General features: G+C 46.5%; 1 protein-coding gene across 5 annotated transcripts in view; it reads left to right on the top strand.

Annotated features, from left to right (window-relative positions):
- The window catches only part of Adarb1 (adenosine deaminase RNA specific B1), a 124,166-nt gene that overhangs the window by 46,781 nt on the left and 52,148 nt on the right, over positions 1-25,237 (top strand). For 2 of the 5 annotated variants that reach the window (XM_021204475.2, XM_029542100.1), the window contains exon 1: positions 24,823-24,992. The exons of 1 other annotated variant lie outside the window; for it this stretch is intronic. In XM_021204475.2, coding sequence (XP_021060134.1) covers positions 24,893-24,992 — 100 coding nt within the window. In that variant the 5' untranslated portion in view covers positions 24,823-24,892. Of the gene's footprint in view, positions 1-11,646; positions 11,856-24,821; positions 24,993-25,237 lie in introns of those variants that run through there. 2 more of the 5 variants (XM_029542101.1, XM_029542102.1) reach the window with 2 other exon arrangements.

The raw sequence follows: 25,237 nt of genomic DNA, 5'->3' as shown, positions 1-25,237 counted from the left end.
CCATGATTCGTGCATGTCCCCCATGATTCGTGCATGTCCTCCCGGCCCAACCGAGCAGATGAGTGTGCACTGGTAAGAACCCCTCTGTCCATCTGACTTGTGGTTCTGTTAGTTGCCAACTTGACTACTAGCTGTTAGTGGGTTAGTGTTAACCACCCTCTTCCCTTGCAGGCGTCTCTAGAGCTGTTAATTATATTAAATTCTCTCAGTTCTCTCATTTACCTGGGGAGGTTGCAGCTCTGCCATGGTGGATTTTTTTTTTTTCTACCACCACCACCAAGCCCTAGCTGCAGTTTTTCTTGGTTCATATTTAGCTCTTTATCTGCGAGGTGGGCTTCTAGGTAGAAGCTTCACGTTAGAAGACAGGCCTTGCTTCCAGTTCAGTCTGCTACAGTTAGCTACCTTAGAATGGAGGGATAATAATACCTTACATCTGTTCTCTTGCTATCCTTGGCTCTGAGCCCCACGTAATCGCTCTGGTTTGGTTATCTTATACCCAGCTACAAGCCCTCTTGTTCATCGTCCTTAGCGTTCATGCTTTGCTGTTTTAACCCCCAGTCTTCCTTTTAACCCCAGTAGCTCCTGCCACTGCAGCTAACCTGTGTGAGCAGCCTGCAGTCACCCCGGGGGCCCTTTCCCTTAGAGCCCACAGAGCTGCTCTTTCCTGCATTCCTGTCATCAGGGTTGTTACTGAGATTGGCCTTGCCTCAGGCCTCTCTCTGTCTGTCCAGCCTGGGAAAGGGCCTGAAACCTGTGCTCAGAGTAGCTCTGCCCCAGGGTATCTTCCTCTGCCTCCACGACTGAGCCTTTTAGGGAAACTGTCCTGTTCTTCTGAGTTTCTTTTGAGATATTTTTCCCATCACCCATTTGCTCTTTACACCAGGATGTGTCCTATAGGAAGATCTTCCTTCTTCCTAGAACCGTTTCCACAGTGAGAAATCCCTCACTTGTAAGTTCTGGTTTCAAATGTAGTCAGTCATGCATAACAACATCTTGGCCAGTGGCTGATCTATATACGTATGATTGCAGAACCTAAGATTCCATGAGAGCTGAAAAGTCCCCACTGCGTGGCTGCATGGCAGTTGTAGTGATGCTGTAACATAACGTACTTGCTGCTCAAATGTGTGTGGTATAGGTGTATTCAGACCTGCTCTGCTGCCATTGCCTAAAAAGACAGCACATAATGGGTGGACACCATAGACTGGGGTTTATGTATTTGTTTAACTATGTGTTCACTGTTAGTTCAGACTGTGTTCTGCCATTCAGACAGAGAAAGTTTACTAGAAAACAGGATGCCGTGTTGTGCCACAAGGAACCTCATTCTGCTGCAGCTCTCCATTACATCATTTCCTTCTGTGCTTGATGTCATCGCTTGTTAATTGATCACAGCTCTCGGAGCTACGGCCACATGTACACATCGTGCAGCCTCAGTGCATGGTGGGCTATGCTGTCTAGACTTAAACAGATGCAGAGTCTGCGCCATGATGATAGCACCCAGCCATTCATTGCTCACAGTACGTTCCATCCTTTAGGGATGAGAGCACATTATTCTGTCCTGTGTTATACAGTTTGCTAAGTGTCAGGTCCAAAAGAAACTCCACTTCCCCAAATTGTGGTACCCCTTCCCCCATGACAAATGAGCCAGTTCCCTTATCACTGGCAAATGGACAAATGGCTATCTGTGGTGCCAGTTAGCATGCCAGAGTGCATGCTGGACCCCAGGCTCCCTCACAATCCTAGGTACCTAGCTCTTCTCACCTCCTCCCCCACTGTAAACTTACTGCAGCTCACTGTCTTTTGCCTTCTCTCTGTCTTCCTCCTCCCACCCTGACCAGGCCCAGTCTGCTGGCTTGTTCAATCTACCAAATTCTCTCTCTGCTCTGGACTGACTCTTCCAGATGCCCCTGGCTGGTCTCTCTCCCATAGCTACAACAAAAACTTCTCACTTAACAATACCTTGCAGTGGCCACATCCTCAGTTGATACACTAAGCTGTTTGACATGTCCTCTCTATTGATAGTCTCTATTTAATAATTTAAAAACCCAAAGTGATGCCAGCAAGTGGTAAAAACCACATCTGCTGTGTGACTTTTGAGGGGGAGAATATGTTTCTGTTCACCCCAAATAAGTCAATGACTGACCAAAGAAACCCCGCAAGTCTCACTTGGGAGTGTCAGTTCATTTATTGGGGTTGCTTATAGTAAAACACAAGACTGGAGCAGCAACATCACCAAAAGGCCCATCCAGCACGAAGAATGACTCTAGAAAGCTGCCCCATTGGAGTTCCCAGGCAACGACAGCACTGGAACCTGCTCCCTGCAAGCAAGTGACTTATTCATATAACCCTGGAGAGGGCCATGGGAATCTTCCTTATGAGTTTCATGAACCTCCTCAGCCCTCTCTTCCTTCTAGGATAGAATGTGTCAGTTCTGAGGAATAGTTACACAACAGTATTACAGTATCAAATAGTTATAAATTAAGTTTAAGAAGATTTGAAGGGGCTGGAGAGAGTGGGTTAGATTGCTTGTGTTTTGCAGAGGATCTGGGTTCCTCTCCCAGCACCCACATGGAAGCCTACAACTGTCTGTAACTACAGTTCCAGGAGATCTGACACTCTCTTCTGACCTCTGCAAGCATACCAGGTATGCACATACGTACATACATACATGCGTACATACATACATGCATGCATGCAGGCAAAACACTCATGCACATAAAATAAATAAATCTAAACATTTTTTTTCTTACTAAAGAAGGTTTGATCCCCAAAACTACATTTAAAAAAAAATCAATGTGACACAGATACGGGCAGAAACCCTGGGCTCTCTGGCCAGCCAGCCTAGCCTAATCAATGAGTTCCAGGTCAGAGAGAGATCCTATCTCAAAAAACAAGGTGGATGGTTTCTGAGGAATAACACCCAAGGTTGACCTCTGGCCTCTGTATGCATGTGCCCCTCCCCCACATTCACACACATAAGAAGTTTCCTCCTTCCACCCTTCCCATGCCCAGTGCTGCACAGTGTGGTCTGTGTTTTTTCTCTTTTAAGTTCTTATTATGGTCACTGTGGTTAGTGTCTTCTGTGGTTGGATCCTGTGGGCAGTTGCCAATCTCTCGGCTCTCTGTTGTTACGAGTTATGGCTTTAGATTTCTATTGACAAAGTCTGAAACACTGTTAGTCTGTTTCTCATCTATATTTAGACTCAGTACTTTTGTCTGCAGATTTTTCTATCTAAAAATTTTACTATAATAGAAGCAGCATTTGTAGCATTATTGTAACGTAAATATATTGTGCTGTAGAACCGAACAGAAAGAAGTGTAATTCTGAAGCACTAACCCCCTGCCAATCAGAGAAGGTTCACATGGAAACTATCTTGTAGGTTTCCAGGCTGCTTTGGGCAGCTTCCGTTGCCATGGCTTCTCTATCTTATGATGTCTGTTTCCTGGGTTCTATTTTCTGTTTTGCTGCTTTGTGGAATCATGACTGACAGGCTTCTTGAGTTCTCACCCAGTGTTCAAACATGTAATTATTGTGTTCTAACAGTCGATCGATCGATCCTCTGACTGGGTCTGGGATTCAGGCTTTGTGGCAGTTTCCCTCCGAACCAGCGCCTGATGCTGCAGATGAGAGTGGATATCAGTTCTTTCTTTTGCAAAGAAACTTCTTCCCCTCCTTGCACACTGACGGTTTGATCTCTTCTAGTCAGTCACCCAGCCAGTCTTCTTCTTTACGCCCTGGTGTCAGTGGTTAAATCCGCCCTGGGAATCCTCAGACTTACTAATTCTTAGTTTCCATGGAGGCCTGGGAGCGCTGCCTCATGGCTGACTGACTACTTGTAAAGACGCCTTTCCTTCAGTGGTTTCTTTCCACAGGTAACCCCGCTTCCACCTGCTCCTGCTTTCAGTCCTTCAGCAAGCTTTCTTATTGTCACTGAGGTTCTGTGGTTCCCTTAATGCTGTAAAAGACCCTTTCTGACACTGCCACCATCAGGTGGACCAAACAGCAAGGAAATGGAAACCTCGTGGCTGCCTGAATCAAAAGCCACGAGGCTCCGAACCTCAGCCCCTTCCACAGGGGTTGTTCTTGCTCTCCGTGGAAACTTCTCAGTGTAGATGAGGGATTGGGAAGAAACTGGATGGAGCCAGTTCTATTGGGCTTATCAGCGGCTTATGTGTAAGACACGTGCCTTTTACACGCGTCTTTTTTCATTGTGTGAGTGCACTCCATAAACTGGAAAATGGCTGGGTGGTTTTGTCGTACTTGTCTCAATACAACAGTGTGATACTCGACACAAGAAGAATTCTCCATTATCTTAGTCAGCACGATTCCCAGCAGATAAGATGTCACAACCTTAGCAAAATGGGGAAATTATAGACATCTGTTTTATAGGGGAAAATTGGAAGTCTTCCTGATGGAGAAGTTACAGAAAAGTTATGGTTCAGAAGCACTGTAAAACAACGTATGCAGACCTCATATGCAATGATTGTACAGAAGCAAGTCTATGATTAAAAGCTAGGTATAATAGTGAATGTCTGAGAAATGTTAAACTGGTCCTTGATAAGCATGCTTTGCATGGGCTTCACAGCCTTGCACGAGAGCCATGCTTCTTGTAATGAATTAGACTCATATAAAGTCACTTCATAGGTTACCCTTGACTAACTTTAGTTGTGCTAAGAGAGAGGCTAAGTTTCATTGTTTGCTTCACTGAGAGTCTGGGTTTGGGTTATGTTCGATGCCTTACTCTGTACTACAGTACATGTCAGAACAGGTCATAGAGCTTTGGTGTATGGACATTTTTTCTTCATTTTCTTTCTTTTCTCTCCCTCCCCCCCCCCCATACACTGGAGAAGATACTCAAGGCCTTGTGAATGCTAGGCAGTGCTGTCACTGAACTGTGTTCCGACCCTTTAAGGCAGGTTCATTTTTACTAGCTAAGCACACTTGGGCACACAGTGCACCGCTTTAAGACCACTTTCACTTCAGAAGCTCATTGACGAACTACCCGTTAATCAAGAGTGCCTGTTCTTATTTGAATAAGATACAGGAGTCCTGAGGTCTCCCAGGCACCAAAGTCTGATATCTTGGCCCTGCCTCCCCTCAGCTCTGTTTGTAATGACTTAATGTCTCCTAGGACAGTCCCCAGGTGCTCTGCTGCCCCTTTTGACTTTGTTGTCCTCCCCCAGGGGAGGGATATGGGGAGACGTGTGTATACTTAAGCTTCATTTTTATTATTAACAGAAGTATTGTCTTAGTGATACCAGCTTCGCTATTTCTGCCCCATACTTTTCTCCTTCCTTCTTCTTCCCTCTCTATCTTTCTTCTCTTTGAAAATTGTCAGATTTATTGTATGATAGAAAGTTATGTCAACACCAATTTGAATTTTTAACAACTCTCTTGAAGAATCCTTGAATAGAAGTGTAACGCCAGCACACCTCCTTAATTGGTTTCTGGATGTTAAAGCCCACTGTGTGTTCCTACTGGGCATGCATCCAGCCTGCTGTGATGGCCTGTCCGCTACACATTCTGGTGACTCTCATGTTTATCTTCCTAAGAGACATTGGCTACTGATCTGTGGTGTCTGGAGCTGGGTTATGCTGGAAGGGCTTATATAAGACTTGGGGTTTTGTTTGTTCATTTGTTTGTTTTTGTTCCTTCTTTCCCCCCAGCCCTCATTTGTTGGTGTCTCCACACATGGCTTCTTTCTTTTTCAGTCTTCTATAGTATGTATTCTCTCTCCTGGACCACATTCCTTCTGAAATGTCTTCTCCAAGACTTCCTGTGGTAGCAAATGTCCCAGAAGCGTTCTGTCTGAAGCACCTTTATTTGTCCTCATTGTGAACAGGTTGTGTGGCTGCACAAATTTAGAATCTTGCACTCCCCCCTCCATATGTCTTTGTAGCTTTTACGGTTCTGTCTCATTTCTCTGTTCTTGGTCCAGGTTGGTTGTTGCTTGTGTTTTTTTGTTTTGTTTTGTTTTGTTTTTTTCCCTGCCTTCTAGAATTTGATCCCAAAGAGGGATCCTGTGCTGGAGTTTTGGTTCCCAGGAATGTGCTATTGGAAGGTGGTAGAGCCTTTAGGAGGTAGAGTCTTATAGCCACAACTTTAGTTCAGAGGAGAGGGGACTGTAGAACACTCATTCCTGCCTTGGCCTCTCAGCTTTTTTCTGTCACCCTCTGCTGTGTCTGGCACATGGTTAAAGACTTTAATGTAGTGCATCAGTAGGAGCAGGATGCAGCTCTATGAATTCCTTTCAGAAGTAATGATAGGGCTTTTCTGGATAGTCAGCTGACCTCCATGTTGAGCTGTCAGATACAGTGTTGCACATGTAAAATGATATTTGTTATATTGACTTGCCAAATACTTAGAGGTATAACATTACTTCTATAAGCAGATCACGTTCTTAGGACTTTAATAAAGAGACTTAGTTGGTAGGCCTGAATCTTGTTAGAGAAATTGGTGGAACCTCAGGATTGGGAATCTCAGGGTATTTGGAGGGCAAGTTGTGAATATGTAGGCAGGAAGTTGTAGTTTGTGGGGTGAGGTTGTGTTTTGTGGGGGTGAAGCTGGTGAGGGAGTATGGAGATGAAGTTGTAAGTATTTGGAGTAGAACTTGTGGACAAGCAGAGGTGAGGCTGGGGTGCAGATGAAGGGATGCTCTGGGTGTGTGGGAGCAGAGTTGGTGAGGTGAAGTAGGCGGGTGTGTGGAGGTGGTGATATATATGTAAGTGACATGATGTAGAAGTGAAGGTGGTGGCTGTTCTTATCACTGTCCTTAAGTTCATCCTTTAGACCTTACATTTATTTTTTGTTTTGGTACCCATCATCCCAAGACTACTGTATTGGCTCTTCTGGCTGCCATAGGAATTTCTGACCTACTTGACTTAGGACAGAGTCTCATATTTAATTTAATTTAATTTTTCTGTTATAGAAAACTCGGTAAATTTGCAGTTGTACTTGATGAATTTTCCTTTTTCACGCCCCTTCTTTTGTATGTCTATGGAGTTTCTTCATAGAAGTTCTAAGCCATCGTATAACCACTACTATCACCACCACCACTATCATCACCACCACCACCACTGTGTGTGTGTGTGTGTGTGTGTGTGTGTGTGCGCACGCGCGCGCTGTGGGCATGCATGCGGAGGTCAGAAGGCAACTGTGTAGAGTCCATTCTCTTCATTTATCTTTTTGTGGGTTCCAGAGATCAAACTCCTGTCTGCCGTCTCACTGGACTTTATTTGTTCTTGTAAACAATCCATTTCAAGTTTCCTTGGGGGAAAGACTAAGTTGACAGATCCGTGCAACAAAGTTGTGTCTGCTGGCATATCAGTGGGGTGTATCTTTGCTTCTGTTTTTAATTCACTGAATCTGTGTCTCTTCGTCTTTCTGTGTCATGCAAGAGAACGTGAGCAAGCTAAATCGAGAGATTGATAGGTGTGACCAGGGAGGCTGGCTGGGGATTCCCTAGCTCTGCCTCCCAAGTGCTGGGGTTAAAGGTGTGCGCCACCACGCCCGGCTCACTCTGACTGTTTTATTCTCAATTTGAGAGTTGGAATCTAATGATCCCAATACCATGAATGAGCTCTGTATTTCTGGAGCTAGGGTGAGAAGAAAGGCAGACATGGAGAGAGATATACAGAGAAACATAGAGGCAGAGCCCAAGGAACAAGAAACAAGAGCCCAAGGAGCAAACCAGCAAGCCAGCGTGGGTGCTGGCCTCATGCTGAGGAACAGAGTGGAGGTGGTGAGTGAGAGGTGTTGGCTGGCACCTTTCTCTTCAAGTCCATCCTCTTGGGAGAACTGTCCGCCCCTGGGCCAGATATACCCAAGCTCAGTCAAAAGGCTTGGGGCTCAGGCTCCCTGAGGAGGGCCTCTGCCACTGTTAGGTGCTCACAATCTCTGTCTCCCTGGGTGACATCCCCTCTTCTCTGGGGCTGTGAACCTCAGTCCTCCTCTGATGGCTGCTAGCTCTCAGAACCACATTAGCATTCTGCATGAGACTATTCTCTTGTGATAGAAAGGTTGTTTCTTGGTCCTGATGTTCTTATCTTTGTTGCTTATCAGCTGAGCTTGTTATGCCTATATAGCCCTGGGATTACAGCAGTCTGGAAGTGAGCTTACCGTTTAAACCCACACTCATGTAATGGTGTTGGTTTCATGGCTTTTCAAGGTAGAAAATGAGAGTATTTAGTGTTTGGCAGAGCAAAGTCCTTATTCCCATAGTTTGATTAAATTATAATAATAAATATCACTTTAAGAGGAAATGTAATTGTTCCATTTAATCAATCTGATTATTACTGGCACAGCAAATCTATCAAGTGCTAGAGTGATAAATTCACAGTAATACAATTTGTACTGCACAGGTACCAGCCTTCCCTGGCATCAGTGGATGAGCTGTTGAAGTTGACTCTCAGCTTGTCGAGCCTGGAGGCACTTATCAGAGAAGGGGCTTCTGAGACTTAGAATAGCCACCAGAAGTGGAGGGGGTGCCAGCTCCTGGAGTATTAGTCAGTGCAGTTGCCTCTTCCTCTATCCAGTGGGTTGCCTGTTCTCGAAGTCACGTATGTACCTGCACAGGTGTGAGAGTCACAACTCTGCCTAATAAGTGTGTGTGTGCTTGTCCATCTGACCCTCCTCCCTTAATTCTCGCTTCCCACCTCATCGTCTCTTCTCCTTTCTGAGGAATGGAGAGTTTCCAGTTGCCTCATCCCTGACCTGCACATAGGTTTCTCTATTCTGTTTTGTGCTACAGGTGGTCATCTGGTGGCAGTGTCCAACAAGTGGCCATTAGCTAGTCTTGTAGCAGCTGCATATAATGCTCTGTAAACCAGCTGTCATTGGAGATATTTTTCCAGTGCTGATTTTTTTCTAATATATGTATATTATGTGTTTTCTGATCAGAAGAAACTAGTATAAAGTAATAATTTTAACCGCCATGCACCCATCACCAGCTTAAACTAGATGGACCTTGGCACTGAGTCCACTCCACAGTGCTCTTTGATGGCACCCTTCCGCACACACTGGTAGATACTTTCTACGCTACACTTTGAAATTCTGTCTTAGCTTTTACCCTCAGTTTTCCGTGTATGCAAGCACCCACAAGCTTATGATTTGACTTGTTTGAGAGGAAACTTTAGGTGGTGGGTGGTGTCAACATGAATCTCTCATGTTTCTCCTATGTGGTTAACTTGGTAGATCAGACTTTTACACACTCATCTGTATCCACAGCTTAGCCTACCTGTAGCATGTAGTTTCTACTACCCCGCTTTAAGCTCCAGACAGACCGTGCTACCATCCCCCTAACCCCCCAGGTTCCCTTGGATCCGAGGATGAAAGACACACATACACATTAGCTTATTTTTAATTTGCTTTTAGCACAATGGCCAGGCTCTTCTAAGACTCCCTCAGGTAACATGTTCTTATCTTCACTCCCAGCTCAGCACCTCTCAATCTACCCTCAGCTTAGTTGCTCAGTTACCCTTAGTCCTAGCTCGACACCTCTAAATTGCCCAGTCACCTTCTGCTTGCTCAGCACTTTAAATCCGCCTTCAGCTCAGTTGAGTTTCTAATCTCCCGCCTGCTATCCCAGGCCCAGTTGGGGAAGCCAATGGCTAGTACACCCAAGATCTCACATGACTGGCAGCCCTTTCTTCCTCCAGAGCAAGGTGAAATACCTTTCCTCCTCTGCATCTCCTCGCCTGCCAACAGAAACCTGGAAGTCCTGCCTCTCCCAACCAGCCATCGGCTGATAACGTCTTTATTGATCGATCTAGAACCAATTGGGGAACAGGACCTTCAGCATTCCCATGAAGATTCCCAGAGCTTCAGAACCACCCCACACACCCACCTTGTTGGGTTAAATTCGCTCACCTCATTATTTTGACAAATATGTTAAATGTTTTAGAGCAGCCGTCTAGGTGTGGAGACTTTGTTGTAGGGTAAATTTTGTTTTCTAATGCCTTTACCTATGTGGTTTAGTCAGATATTCTGTTCCTTCTATTATCTTTATACGTCTGTAATATTCTTGGGATTTGTTAATTTTACTTTAAAAAGTTTGGAAGTGAAATGCATATTGTATGTTTAGTGTTGCCATAATTTGAAGCAGTAATTTTATTTTGGCTAGCCCTTGGTGCCTGACAATGTATCTGAAAACATATGGCACACAAAACAATTCCGTGTTCATGATCATCATGACTAGGATCTCATGCCCAGTACAACTGGTACCTCGGAGGGGGGGGCACTTCTGTTTGGAGACAGTGTATGGTTAGAGGTTAGGTTTCTGTTGTTCACCAGGGTCATTGGCTCAGTGTCCTGCCCTAGGAGACTTGTGACCATCTTTTCACATGATCTCAACACATAGCTAGCTTAGACCTCTTTCCAGAGACTGACATCCCCAGAAACAATCCAGCAGAAGTGGGAAGTGGGGACCCACTGCTTCTTTGAGGCACAGGCCTGGTGCTAGGCACTACCCTGCCCACAGAGTAATTTGATGGACAGAGTGATCACCTGGCCTGTGGGACTCACAGGGGGCAAAGGTCTCTTCACTCAGAGTGGTAGGAGCATGGTATTTTATTTCCTGTGGTTCTGTGATGTGTCTGGGTGTCATTGGAGAAGCATGGCGAGGCTTACCCCCATGGTCTGCTCTCCAGATCTTGGTGGAGCTGGGTTGTGACAAAGTGAGGCGGCTCTGGGAGAAGGCTCTCTGTATGCCTGTCTCCCAGGCATGGTGAGGTGATGAAGGAGCCGTTCTGGTTACTTGGCCCAGATGCCTTTGTGCTGGGCTGGATGGCTCTGCAACCCACAGTCCCAAGTCTGTAAGTCATCTGTGAGGAAGCTGTTGACTTTGGTGGCATGAGTGTAAGGCTTTGGGTGGCACAGCAGGGAGACTTGCAGGTAGACTTTCCTCACCCTGCCCCTCAGAGGACCTACAACAGTGTCCTGACAGCAGGGAGTGCTCTCAAGAGTTAGAAACTGAGCTGACACACTTTATTTTTGCTCCTAGCAAGGATCTACTCAGAAGATCTACTAGTCACCTCTGAGTATGGCTCCCCAAACACCTGGTGGGAACTCTGTAAAAAAAGGGCCCTGAGTTTATTGTGGTAAAGAAATAACCTTACAGGTTTACCAGTTGACAGTTCTCTGAGGAGAAATGGGCTGCAGATAGCTTCACAGCCCTCAGCTTCCAGAATCAGGGTAGCCACCAGGGTCGAGTGAGGTCTGGGAACATGGGTGTCTGTGTCTGTATCCTCACACACGTGTATTTGCATGTATAATGGATGCATGCATTTTATTTTAAAGAGAACAGTTTTTTTTTTTTTTTCTGAGGCCTCTTTCTTTTCTAACCCTGGTGTTCTGTTAGGGCATTCTGTTTGGCCAGCAAGATTTAAATGCGGGTGTAATATGTGCATTGACTTGTGGTGGGTAAGTGAGCCAAAGCCTGACTCCCCTTTTAAAAACTCATAAGAACATGTTTAACATGGTATAAGCTTATATAGAGGAATTAAAACTCAGAGTATTGAGTTCAGTTGCACATGCCTGTAATCTCAGCTCTGGGGAGGTGGATGCAGGAAGACCTCAGGAAGGCCAGTCTACAAACAAGAATATTGTTAGAGTTCTTTCCTGAGCTGATGAAAAGCCTTTAACCTTCAGGTAAATAAGTGCCAAGTAACTGAATCTTTTATTACAGAGTGAAGTGTGTCAGGCTGGACATGGAGAGCCCAAGGTGTGGCTAAAGGAAGCAGTCAGCCCAGTGCATCACACTTGCTATTTTCGTGCTGCGGAGCAATGAGCTCACTTTGCTTTCCCTGAAGGAGTTTTGCCTCAGGATTTGAGCCAAAATAAAAACTAAATAGATTTCAAAGTAAGTAAAACCCTTTTAGAATCTCATAAAATCTGACCAAAGGTGACTTGTGCCAGGTGTGGTGGCAGAGGCCTGAGTTCCAAGCCCTCAGGAGGCTGAGGCAGGAGGATTAAGAGTTCAAGGTCAGCCTGAGATGCATAGCAAAGCCCTGTCTTTAAAAAAAAAAAGTTTAAGTCCTTTGGCTTGCCATTGAAATGCGTTTCCCTGAATAATCCCAGCACAGATGGTTACCCTGAACTAGTTCACACACGTCTTCCTGTGGCCACAGAGCATCTTTAGACCTCCCATCCCTCCAGCTGTGCTCGGGGCTGCCTCGACTTCATCACTGTTGATAAAGCCAGTGCTTGATACCTGGTACTGGGCGTGCCTCATGAGAGCCTTTCACCACTTACCACTTTTTTCTTTGAATTTCTTTGGTGTTTAGTCTTTATGGCTGTCACTCAGGGTAGCATCTGTTCTTGTTAAAGCGCTAGTATGAAGGTAACTCAGTTATGGCCATATTGTAGAATATGAAAGGAGTTTCTTCTCGGTGTGAGGTGAGGGAGGCTGGGAGGACTGTGGCAGTCTGAGGGTGCTCAGCGCATGTAGTCCTAGCATGTTCCTGGCTTTGCTGCTTCCTCACTTACAGGCTGAAGTTGAGGGGCACCCCTGTGTGGCAGCTCCAGTGTGAGCGATCCACTGAACATCAAGGGCCAGCCTGCACTGCCAACTAGAGAGCCTTGGGTAGCAGTCAGAGTCAAGGCAGTAGGTGCAGTTCCAAGGATGTACATGTGGGCACTGCAGAACAGCTCCTGAACATCATTGTGTTTGAGGAGCAGCAGTGGGCTCACTTCTGACCATTGGGTTTTGAATTCATGCTAAGAAAGACTCCACCTGTGCCCACAAATGTCCCAGAAAGAAACCGGGAGCTTTAAAAGCGATTCGGTTTCATCTGCACGGACAGGCAGGAGGCAGGAAGAACAAAACCACAGTCCCCTTCATCACTGGTGTGCCGGCAGGCAGAGTTTTATTTTCACGGATAGCCCATCTTTGAGCTCCATTGAAATATGAAATCAGTTTCTCTGTAACCAGAGTTTTCTGAGAAACATCGAAGATCCCAGAGCTGAAGTGAGTCTGGAGACTAAGGAAGGGTTCATGCCACCACTTTGAGCTCCGCTAATGACCACCTGCTTTTAACATGCCTCATAGGTAAAGCATGGCATTGATTCAGTCATGTATGTGAAGCAGCAGAATGAGCTATTTATATCCTTTTGCACAGTTATTCTTAAAGAAATACAGCAAAGTCAGGCCACAAGGAGCCGTGTGAAGCATGTGCCCAGAAATCAAAACTAAAGGCCAGTGTGCTAAACTCTGAGTGTTGTCTCCTCCTACTGGCTCTGTGAATCAACACTAGCAGCAGTGTAGACACAGTGTATTTTACCTCAGGTGAAGCGAGCTAGTTTTGTCAACAGTTTGGTGTTTTGATTTTTTTTTTCTTCATCTGGTTTGAAGTAAAATAAACATGTAAGCTTTGGGCTACACTAGTCCTCCTTCTCTCGGTTACCACATCTACTACTTCATAACAGGTCCTGGTGTGGGGCACAGTCCTGGGGACTTTGCATCTAGTGCCAGCAGGGTGGTTGTGCTGCCTTGACTTGGTCCCTGAGCTCAGGGATTACTTCTGACAGAGGTGTCAAGTACTGGGGTTCCCTGTTGAGATGGTGCAATCCTGTGTTCTTTCCACAATGGTTGCATTGCTGAAAAACACACGCTAAAGATATGTAAACATCATTGTGCTTGTGTGTAAAACACCAGTAGGCCTTGGCATAGCTCACATAGATGGCTTTTGATGCATGTACTAGTCAGGGTTCTCTAGAGGAACAAGGACAGATAGAATGAACATCTGTATGTGAAAAGGGATTTCTTCAAGTAGTTTTCAGGCTGTCACCTTGCTTGTCAGACAGTGGCTGTCTCCTAACAGAAAGGTCAAGAATCTGGTAGTTGTTCAGTCCATGATGTCAGATATCTCAGAGGATTCCTAGAGAGCTGCTGGTCTTCCGTCTGTCCTAAAGAATCCTGAAAAAGTGGGCTCTAATACCAGCAAAGGAATGCCTCAGCGACAGGATAGATGAACAGCGAGGGTGAAGGCAAAAGCAGAAGTGTCCTCCTTCCGGGACCTTTCATGTGGGCTGCCACCAGGAGGTGTGGCCCAGACTGAAGTGGGTCTTCCCATGCCACATGAGCCAATCAAGAAAATCCCTCACAGGTGTGCTCAGCTGCTTGCTCTCCCAGTCCAACTGTCTGCCTGCATGGTGCATGATCCATAGTCTCATGAGGACCCAGCCAAGATCAGGAACAGCTCCAGGGACTGGTTCTCTGAGGACTCCGGGGCTAATACAGGGCCTGCCGGGGCAGTAGTCTGGAGGGTGAATGAAAACTCATCCATGACCTGGGACAAGTGCACCCCAGAGCCCTAAGAAACAGAGCTCCTATGCATAGGACCCTTCCCGGTCTTGCCCTAAACATGGGCTGTTTGATTATTTCCTTCAAAATATTCATTATAGGGAATGGAAGGCTGGTAAGGTTTCTCAGTAGGTAAAAGTGCTTGTTACCCAGCCTGGAAACCTGAGTTTGATCACTGGGATACACATGGCAGATGTGATCTAACTAACCTCATACAAATAGTCCCTCTGGGGCGTGTGTGTATGTGTGTGTGTGTGCGCTCACATGTGCATGTGTACATGCACGAACCTGCATACACACACACACACACACACACAAATAAACAAATAAATAAATAATTGTAATTTGTTTTAAAGAAACTGTACACTGAAGTGATAGCTTAGTGGTAAAGAGCATTGGTTGATCTTTTAGAGGACCTGAGTTCAATTCCAGCATACACATGGTGGCTCATAACTATAAGTCCACTTCCAGGGCATCCACTGTCATCCTCTAGCCTCAGTAGGCACCAGGCTTGTACATGGTACATGGACATTCATGTACGCAAAATACCCTGACATATAAACTAAAAATAACGAAGAAACTCTAAGTGTGAGTAAAGTGTTTCTCTGAGTCCTGGGAGCTCTCTGAGGATGAGTTATGAGAACTCTGACTTGGAACTGGCCAGTCAGAAGCTCCAGAGGCCTGGGCTTGAGGCTCTGGGTATTGGAACTGACACACCTCACATGGACCGTCTCAGGACTGCACTGGATCAGAGGCATGGGCTGCTCAAGAGATGGTTTCTTGCTTACTAGTGGAAAGAAACCGTCCTATGGGGGCACAAAAACGAACCGTTGTGCGAGTCCCACAAAAGAGCAGTGCATTTTCTTCTAGTCCTATTAACTCGCCCTCATTTACAGAAGACTTTCATGTACCACAGGAGATCAGAAGGGCTGCGGAAGACAGATAGTTCACTGCTGTCTGCACTGCTGCTTTACAGAGAGCTAGAGTAGCTTTCTCAGCATTCCCTGTCGCCCTAGAGTTTTAGGATCATTTACTTGCCATTTTATCTGTAACTAATAGCTAAACCTAAGAAACATATCCATACCAGGCTTCCCTGGATGAAACTTCTCCTTAGCCTTCCTGTGTTCATCAGTTACCTGTGCCTGTTGCTCCTCGGACCCACTGTGGACTGTGAGAACCATGGGGCACCATGCATTGAAGGCAGAGACAAGGGCAGGTCATCTCACAAGACTCAGCAACTAAATAAAAACAATGGCCATTGCAGGCAGAGGGGAAGAAAAATCATCTTGGGAACCCAGGGACATCCAAGGAAAAATCAAACTGAGGAACCTGGAGCAGGTAGTTTCTAATGAGCAAGACTGGGGGAGGCAGGCTCACTGCAGCCACCAGATAGTGGGAGGCTCCAGGAGAGGAAGGCAGGGGACCAGAAAGGCCTCCTGGAGCTGAGGAATTGCTGGCCACAGTTAAGAGTTTTTTTAGACACGTTGGAAAAGGTAGTAGGTGTGCTAGTCAGATGGAAGCCAGTGGTAGGTGTGCTCTGGAGCTCTGTAGGCCCTCATGGAAACTGCTGCCCCGTATTCTCAGCTTGGTACTTGGTTACTTGGTTATAGCTAGAGTGACGCTGAACACTGCCCTAAGGGCCTAACGCCCACAACTCTCCAACCTCATTATAGCATGGAAGCAGGGCATTTGCTGACCCATGGCAAGTCCCATGGAGACCCTTGTGTATAAGGCTGGATGGAGCCAGGAGGGGTACAGTCTACCCACTCTGTGTTGAGAAGAAGCCAAGGCTACCCTCTTTGTCCTGTCTATAGATGGACTGGTGAACAGCCTTGCCAGCCTGTTCTATAAAGATACTGCCATGGTCCCAGTGGCCTGGCTCTGCTTTCTATCATGATGCATCCCCTGGTGATACATAGACAGACTCTGTCGTCTCTGACTGTAATCTAAAATGGGGACGTGGGGGGGACAGATGGACATGGATCCTCTGTTTGAAATAGGTTTGTCCTGAACACTCTCTTCTTAGAGGGCCTGAGCTGAGAAAATGGCGAACTCCCTGGATTTGGGGAAGAAACTGAGTCGCTACTTTCACATGTCCTGTGGGCTTTGGGTAGCTGTTGCTCTAAGGGGGACCATTCTAAAGAGTACTTTTTACACTCTATGCATTCGTTCTTTTACCCAGAAAATGTGCCTGTCCTGTGGATGGGCCCAACTGCAAGGAGAGTTGGGTAGGACCACGGGACCAGCCTTGGAGCAGAGAGCCCTGAGACACCACAGACTGCCTGTTGTGCAAGGAGCGCTGAGACCATAGTGTAGCCTCTGGTTAAGAGCCAGTTCTAGCCAGGATCCAGTCCTTGTGACCCTTTGGTAGGTGGCAAGGCTAGTCTGTGTTGAAGAGGAAAGGGATGCAGCTGCTTAAGTTAGTGATCTAAGATTATTTTCATTTTTAAAGTTTTTAACTTGTCTGAGTAAAACTTGTTTTAAAGTACATCAAGTTTGAGGTTCTAAGTGGTTGCCTTCCCAGTTTGTCTGTTAGGTCTCTTAAGTTTTTCATGATTGAAAGGGGGCCTGGAGATATGGGAGAGTCTGAATGTATGGATTGGTTCCAGCAAGGTCCCATGGGAAACAGTGGGCAGAGCTTAGAATACTGCAGGCCCTGGGTATCTCCTAAACCCACAAAAGCTTCGCCCAGGGAACTATCCACCATGGCAGTTGACCCCTTCCTTAGTCTCTGGCCTGAAGCAAACTTTATGTGGTCTATCTGTGATTCCCTAGAGTTGTCAGGCTTTTATGACCAGAGACAATCAAGGCCCATTGACCACCCAGAGAAAGGGTGACTGTACAAAGGACAAAGTCAAGGCCAGGCACCTTCTCTCAAGTATGTGTACCCACTAGTGGTCTTAAGCAGAGACGTGAGCCATCAGAGAACGTTGGCAACATGAAGTGGAACCCAGTGCAGGAGTCACAATAGGTAATTTATCAGATCTGTGTGGACACCTAGGCAGGAGTAGAGTGAAACAGAAGGGAACCAGCGACCTAGAAGCCACAGAGTGGAGCTGGGAGAGCCTGTGCAAGTGCCCCAGGTAGGGCACAAGTCTAAGGAGAGACTTAGAAAGATTTGACCTATTCCAAAAAATATGCAGTTACCATCACACTACTACCTCTTGCCCTCTGCAGTCAACATCCTCAGCATGCCCTGTCTGAAGGAAATGTTCATATCTGCTGTGCAGCTCAGGTACCAAGCATCAGCTCCACCTGGCTATCCTCTGCCCTGAACCTAAAGCAGCTCTGCTGAGTGGCCTCTTCTGGACAGCAGGTGGTGCTATAGGACCACTCCAGAGAGAGCAGGCAGGCAGCAAGATGAGCAAAGCTGCTGAGTGGATGCAGGGGACATAGCAAGTAGACTGAGTTACAGTCCCTCCTGTTTAACATGGAAAGTATGGGCCTGCTACCCCCAAGAAGGGTGCATGTGTTGTTACCACTTATTTTTTATGGTGTATTAAAGAGTAAACTCAGTGATTTCGCCACAGTTGGACAGTGTTGTTGTACGTAGACACAGAGTCTCAAGGTTGGCATGCTGGCATGGCTCTTCACCTCAGCCAAGCCCTTTAGTGCAGCATCAGTCCTGACAGCTTGAGAACCAACAAAACTGAGACATACCTGCCAGTGCTAAGCAGATCTGCACGCCCCGGTGAGCCCAGGATTTGTCCCAGGGCTACCTCGTGTGACTGACAGATGAAGATTTGGGGAAGTAAGAGAGTGGGCACTTATGTACAAGCCTGGTCCATTGGAGGTGGAGAGGCTTTTGATGGATGCCATGGAAATGTATGGACTATGCCCATGGTGGACTGTATAACTCCATTTTAAACAAGCATGGCATGAATCACTGTAAAGCAATCAATGGGTGTCTGTTCCCCTTCATACAGCCACTCAAAGCTTCCTTATTGATGTTTGGTGAGATTTAAGTGAGCTGGTACATGTGTAGGGATTGGTAGTGTGGGTGAGGACCCTGAAGCACTCACAATAGTATGTTCCCTGGGGTCCTTTCTGCTATCCCCCTACTTCATCTAGGCCAGTCTGTGCTCATAATCCAGTGTACCTCTGCAGGTGAATTCCAACCACAGGTCTCAAGTATAGGCTTTTCTTGATTTCAGACTCAGACCCTGCCTAGCTGCATCCTCCTGTGGACCTGCAGACACCCTGCACTCTCCCTTCTGTTCTCCTTTACGCTCTTTTTGGATTCTACATTCCTATCCAGGAAGCTCCTGGCCAAACTTCTAAGCACCGTGGGACGCTTGCTTCCTAATTTTTGCACTGCCAAACCCAAGTCCTGACTTGTGTTCCTGCATTAAGCCTTACCCCTGACTGTTCCCTGCCAGCCTCCAGCATTCTTAAAACTAGGTCAGAAGCAGATGAAAACTCCTGGTAACAGTCCTGCTTCAGTCCTCTCTGTTGAGTGGCTGCTATTTTCCCTAGGAAATCCCACATGCTGAGCCCACGGACCCCTTCTTTCATCTCTGCTTAACTGCTTGGCAGTTAGGCAGGTACCCAGCTGCCCCTAGACACTCCTGCAGGATATGCATGCTTGGTGCTGGAGGCCAGCTCCCTAAACAGCTTGAGGCCCACTGCCTCACTGTCTTACCAGCTTGGAGAAGCCTTACCCCATTCTGACCACTCCAGGTATCTTTCTACCATCCACAGGGCATGCTGTCATTTAGTTGTCTGACATTTCCTGTGCATCCTTCTTGATTTGTTTGGAAGTAGGTTTTCTGATGTCTCTCAAGCACTGAGGATGTGCTGTGTGTAGTGGAAATCCAGTGAGGTGTTTTAATATTCTTTGAAGAGATGACTGAGTGGTTAGAGGACCCACTTGTTCCCAGCACCCACTGGGTAACTCACAACCATCCAGATCCAGAGTATTTAATATCTCCCTTTGCCCTCCCAGGGCACCGGGCACACACATATACATAACCAAATTTAAACATTTTTTAAAATATTATATTGAGGAATGCTACATTTTCTCACATGTAGATTTTTATATAAATACCCAATGAATAACTGACTCAGAGTTTATAACTCAAACTCTTAAAAGAGTAGACTATTTTGTGTGTGTATGTGGGGGACTTATTTCACTTAAATTTCCATATCACAGTTCATCATCAAAGGCAGTCAGGAGGAGTTACAGAGACAAAGTTCGGAGCAGAAACTGAAGGAACAACCATCCAGAGACTGCCCCACTTGGGGATCCATCAAATAAGCAACCACCAAACCCAGCTTTGGAAAAGAACAGTCCTGATCCACCTCTTTATAAGCAGACAATTCCCAAAGCCCCTCACTCACCCTAGGCAATAAGGCAATAAAATTCAAATGTTTTGAATGATTTTATGTGTATGGATGTTCTGACTCTGTGTGCACCATGTGCATGCCTGGTGCCAGTGGAGGACAGAACGCATTGGGACTTCTAGAACTGGAGTTACAGATGTTTGTGAGCCACCACGTGGTTGCTGTGCATCAAACCCAAGTCCAGGAAGAACAGCCAACCACAGAAAATACTTTTAAAAAATAGTATTAACTTCTGGCCATGGTGGCACATGCCTTTATTCCTAACACTTGGGAGACAGAGACATAAGGTCTCTGTGAGCTGAGGCCAGCCTGATCTACATAGCAACTTTCAGGCCAGCCAGGGCTGCATAGTGAGACCCTGTCAACACAGCAAGCAAACAAAGGCTATTAATAAGTTAATTTTTGAGAATTTTGTGAGTACTGTATTTGCATTATTGCCCCTCCCTCCAACTATTCGTGCAGACCCTCTACTCCTACTTTCTCTCAAGTTCACAGCCCCTTTTCCTTTATTGTTATTGTCACACACACACACACACACACACACACACACAAAAGCGCACACATAACTACAGCCTGTTGAGTACACTTAGTATTGCTGTACGTGTATGCTTCTTGGGTTGACCACTTGAGATTGGGTAACTGAGTGTGGGGCTTATCCCTGAGGAAGTTAGCCCCTCCCCCTCTCAACAGTCCTTAATTATGTACAGCTCTTCATCTAGGGGTGGGGCCAAGTAAGATGTCCCCTGTCCATGTTGGCATATCAACTGATTATGTCACTGTTCAGATCTTGCAGAAAATATTTTAAAAGACTTCCATCCTAAGTGAATACTCTAGAAGACAAAAGTACACCAGCCATGGGCCAGGGAGAGGGACTGTCAACCTGAGATCCACGACTGCTGCTGAGAAGACAAGTGCACACCGCACCAGTTCACTCACTGTGGCCTAAGTATGGCAAGTGGCTCCATGTAACTGAGAGGGCCAAAGAGCCTTCCCAGTTCCTTATTACACTGACTGAGAGTCACTCACTTTCCTTTTAAACGATTGTCTTCTCTGTGGTTTGGTGCTCATTCCTGTATTTGCCTTTGACTCCATGATGGCAGCCATACCTCGTACACCTGATCTTCATTGTGGGATACCACAGTGTTGGAGTCAGTGGATAGCCAAGCATGGGCACATGACCACAGCCAGGATTATTGTCCACAGTGACTTGTTACAAGGAACTATAAAACCTGCCACCTAGGTTGGAGATGTCGTGACCAGATGTTTTTCAGAACAAGTCATCTGCTCCCAAGGCTGGGCATCCTGGGGACACAGTAAAAACACAGACACAGCAGAAAAGGAATCCCTCAGCTGCAGCTCAGGCACCCCGGAACAGTGATGGGCAGTCTCCACAGCCTTATTTCCACAGGCTCATTAGAGCTATGGGAGAGGTCTAGATCACCCTGTTGCTGGTGTCCAGGCCTATGAAACTGTCACCTGACCCCTCTATACTCCCTCTAGGTGGCTCTGCTGTCTTCTTGGCAGCCTCTCCCACCTGTGCTGACTGCCTGGCAGGAGACCTAGTGGGGTGGCAGCTTGACACACAACCCTCTCGAACTAACACTGGAGTCATGCCAGTGTTGCTATCAAAACTATTGCTGTGAAAGGGTTCTACTGCTTCCCAGACACAGGACAACCTTAAAGGTGCTTTCCCAGTCTGTCCTTAGGGGTACTGTTTGTACTGTCCTCTCTTCCCAAGTGCCCAAGGTCCCCCACAGCCTTGGGGAGCATAACACAGTGTAATAGGCATTAAGGCTGAATAATTACTTGTAGGTATTGGGCTTGCCTCTGACTGCTCTTGCCTGCTCTAATCCTCATCCGGATCTGTGGGGCATCTACTTCCAGTCATGAACTGAAAATGTTTGGGGAAAATTGTATCTGGGCTAAGCATGTACGGGCCTTTCCTTGTCACTTCTGAATGCTATAATGTTGAGAAATGTATGCATATAGTACAGTGTTCATACAGCACTTGTGTTATACTGGGTATGAAGAATACTTGTGATTTAAAGTCTGCAGGGAGAGGTGAGCACAGGTCATCCAGATAGCTGTGCCGCTTAATGCAGGGATCTGAGCATCCATAGATTCCAGTATGGGGGCTGGTATGTTGGCTCAGTCCCCAGAAGATACTGAGATACAGTAGCCCTAGAATGATGGGTTAGAGTCCTGGGAGGTGGGAGCTTCATGGGTGGGAAGAGGCCATGCTAATGCCAGAGACCAGGTGAATGGGTTCCAGGCTGGGTTCTCCTCTCGCTAACACTGGAAGGTGCTAAGGTGGTATGTGCAGGACCTAATCAGGAGAGAGAAGTGTGACAAGGTGGCCACCATCTTCCTACCTGGGCTTAGGAGAGTGGTGCTAAGCCCTGTTGTTCTAGTCCCTAGCAGTCCAGGGAGTGGGAACAGTGCTGGTGGCTTCTGGCTGCATCAGCTGATTACAACAGCTCCCTCTCAGAAGTGGAGCTCTGAGTCCTCTGGTGTCTGACCTTCCCTGGGGACACATGCTTTCCTCTCCTGCTGCCCACCTCAGGCCTGACCTCTCTGCATCCTGTCTTCTCTCCCAGTCTTCCATCATTCCTTCGCCTGGCTTTACAGCTGTGATGGCCACCAACCCTGTCTCTTCACATCCCACCTGCCTGCTGTTCTATTGTAGGATATAAAAGTGGATTCTTCATGGCTTTCAGGAAAAGTTCTAAACATTGCTTCAACTGGAAAGAGCCCTTTCAAATCATGCCCTGCTTGCCACCCAAGACACTAACTCACACCACAGGCTGCCACAGGTTTAGCCTCACCTTTCCAAAGGGCTCTTGGTTCTTGGGTTTCTTAGCAGATACTTCCAGTGTCCCCCAGTCTTGGAAGTGCCTTCGGAGGGGGAGCACTCCTGCCTGGTATGTTCAGAGCTTGCATCATGCATAAGCTGAGACTTCACCACACGTGTACATGAGCCATTGTCATTCTCCAGCAGCAGGGGACATCTCCAGGACAGCTGCTGCCTCCATGGATCTGCTGTCTGCAGCACCCCTCCATAGCGTGGACCTGTTGTAGCAGGGTCGAGGCTTGAGATAAGAGGATCTGATGCCAACAAACCCTGCTTAGAGTTTTAAAGTACTACAGACACAGTGGATCTGCTCACTGACAAGTGTGCATTCAAAAATGGAAAGAACATGTGGAAAGATGGGCTTTTATGACTGAAAGTTGGCGAACTAGCAGAGACGCCTGAATCAGTTGCAGCCACACATTTGGGCATTCTGTGGAAACCTTACTCATGTTGGAACGAATAGTGGATCAAGACATGATGTTTTTGTTGGTAGCAGTACCTAAAGGAGTGTTGGCAGATAGGCCACAGCATATTTTTATCCATCTTAAGAGAGTTTTTAAAGATAAAAACAAGACAGAAAAGTGCAGCAGAGATAATAGCCTTACAGCCTGTCTGACCCTTTACAAAAGTTAGCAGGGTCTTGATCTAAAGGATTAAAAAATAAAATATGTAACTGAAGGTATACAAAGTTTATAGATATTTCTCCAGAGTGCTGTATGTTTAAGCAAAGTAAGGTTTTTTTCACATTTTTAAAAAATATTTTTAATTGTCAAAGGTTATAAAAATTAGCTGTCAACATGTCAAAATTACTTAAATAATTTAGATCCGTTAGGTCATATTAACGGTTCTGCAAAGATAAAAGCTTTTGGTGACTCTGTTATCCAATGTTCACCTAGTTGCCAATGTGGAGTAGAAGGTGTGGCTTGCATGGAGCATGTCACGCACATTCATTCAGAAGATTCCCATGTGGCTGCCGGCATTACACTAACTCAAGGACCTTGAGAGTGACCAGTTATGAACAGATGCTGAGCACTGTGGGTGAAGGTTTCTTTTATACCATGCATAGTATCAGGAGAGAAAAGACACGTGTGTTTTCTCTTCTGACATCCTCCATGTTGTTAGTTCTCCTGACAGTTCTACTATAAAGCATTCCACGCAGGGACTCAGGGCTGAGAGGCAGTGCGAAGTCTCCCTGGAGTCTGACAGCATGTGTCTGTCAGTTTTAGGGCTGTGGGGATTGCTGCACAGCATTACTGTTGGTTCCTGAGCAACAGAGGTGCCATGTGCTGTGTGATGTGCATGTATACTCATGTATGTGTGTACCTGTACATCTGTGTATGCTTGTACAGGCTTACACATGCAAGTTATAGATGTGTGTCTTTTTTTTTTTAGATTTATTTATTTATTATATATAAGTACACTCCAGAAGAGGGCATCAGATCTTGTTATGGATGGTTATGAGCCACCATGTGGTTGCTGGGATTTGAACTCCGGACCTTTGGAAGAGCAGTCAGGTGCTCTTACCCACTGAGCCATCTCACCAGCCCTATAGATGTGTGTCACCAGCCCTATAGATGTGTATGTATATGTATGTGCATGTGTTTGTGTATACATGTCTGTGGGATATGGGCCTGCTGGTCAGAGTGCTGTCCTAGGTTAGGTTGATTCTGTATGTTAGTCCCCAGGGCATGACGGAAAACACAGAGGAGCTAGTGTGTTCCCCAGTCCTTGAGCACCCTTCATCAATGACCATGATCCACACTCTTGAAGGAACCAGGTCAGCACCAGTCTCAAGCACATGACTGAAAGGAGGAGGCACCTGAGAGACTGCGTTTGACGGTGGACTTGTCCTGGGACTCTCCTGGGCCAGCTGAGCTCACCGTTCACTGGCGTGCTCGTGACTTCTCTCATTGCTCTTGTTCACCTGTCTGCATCATGCTTTGTGGCTACCCATTTTTGTTTTTGTTTTTTCCTCCAGCTCTTATTCCACAAACTACTCTTTAACTGGTGCTTCTATTCCCAATGTAGGAGTTTTTGTTGAGACGGGACTTTGATTTTTGTCGTAGGAGACTGTTTTTTAGAAAGGTTTGCAGTTGCTGCGCTTCTCTCCTTCCCCACCCTGTGCTTTGAGGGTTAACTATCACATGTCACTTTCTGGGTGATGTGCGAGGAAATCATTGTGTTTGGGTCCCATTCAACCCAATTCTGCCTAATTCTGAGGCTTGATGAATGAGCCCCAGACGGAGGAGCAGTCAGTTGCTTGAATCCTGCCGGCAGGGGTGGCTGTCGCCTCAGCTTCAGCTTTGCACATTGAAATAATCCTCCGTGTTATTGCTGAGTGACCAAGGGACGCGGAACAAGCTTGGGACTAGCAGGGGCTGTCAGCCACTCATCGGTCCATATGGCATCGCTGGGCTTGGGGACTTTGACCGTGGGTGCCTTCTTCAGCTTCGTGGGGCGTCGGTATAAAAGGAGGCGCAAGAAGCGCTCTGAAAGGAAAGGTAATTACTTGGACACGTAGGTGGAGTTTGCAAGCCACACCACAGTGTCTTCTGGGGTGGGCTGCCTGCGGCTCAGCCTTGCTGCTTCTCTGTTTCACTGTTGATTTGAATGCCTCTCTCTTGCTGATACTTTATGGAATTCGATAGGGCACGCCGACAAAGGAAGCTTTGAAGATGCGTTTGTAAGTGTGAGCGGAGGTCCTTTTAGCTTCCGTCTGCAGGGTGCTTTTGGAGGGGTGTTTGTG

The sequence above is a fragment of the Mus pahari genome, chromosome 9, assembly GCF_900095145.1.
Source record: "Mus pahari chromosome 9, PAHARI_EIJ_v1.1, whole genome shotgun sequence".
Classification (NCBI taxonomy): domain Eukaryota; kingdom Metazoa; phylum Chordata; class Mammalia; order Rodentia; family Muridae; genus Mus; species Mus pahari.
The sequence above is the reverse complement of the archived record's forward strand: the minus strand, read 5'-3'. Positions and strand labels throughout refer to the sequence as shown.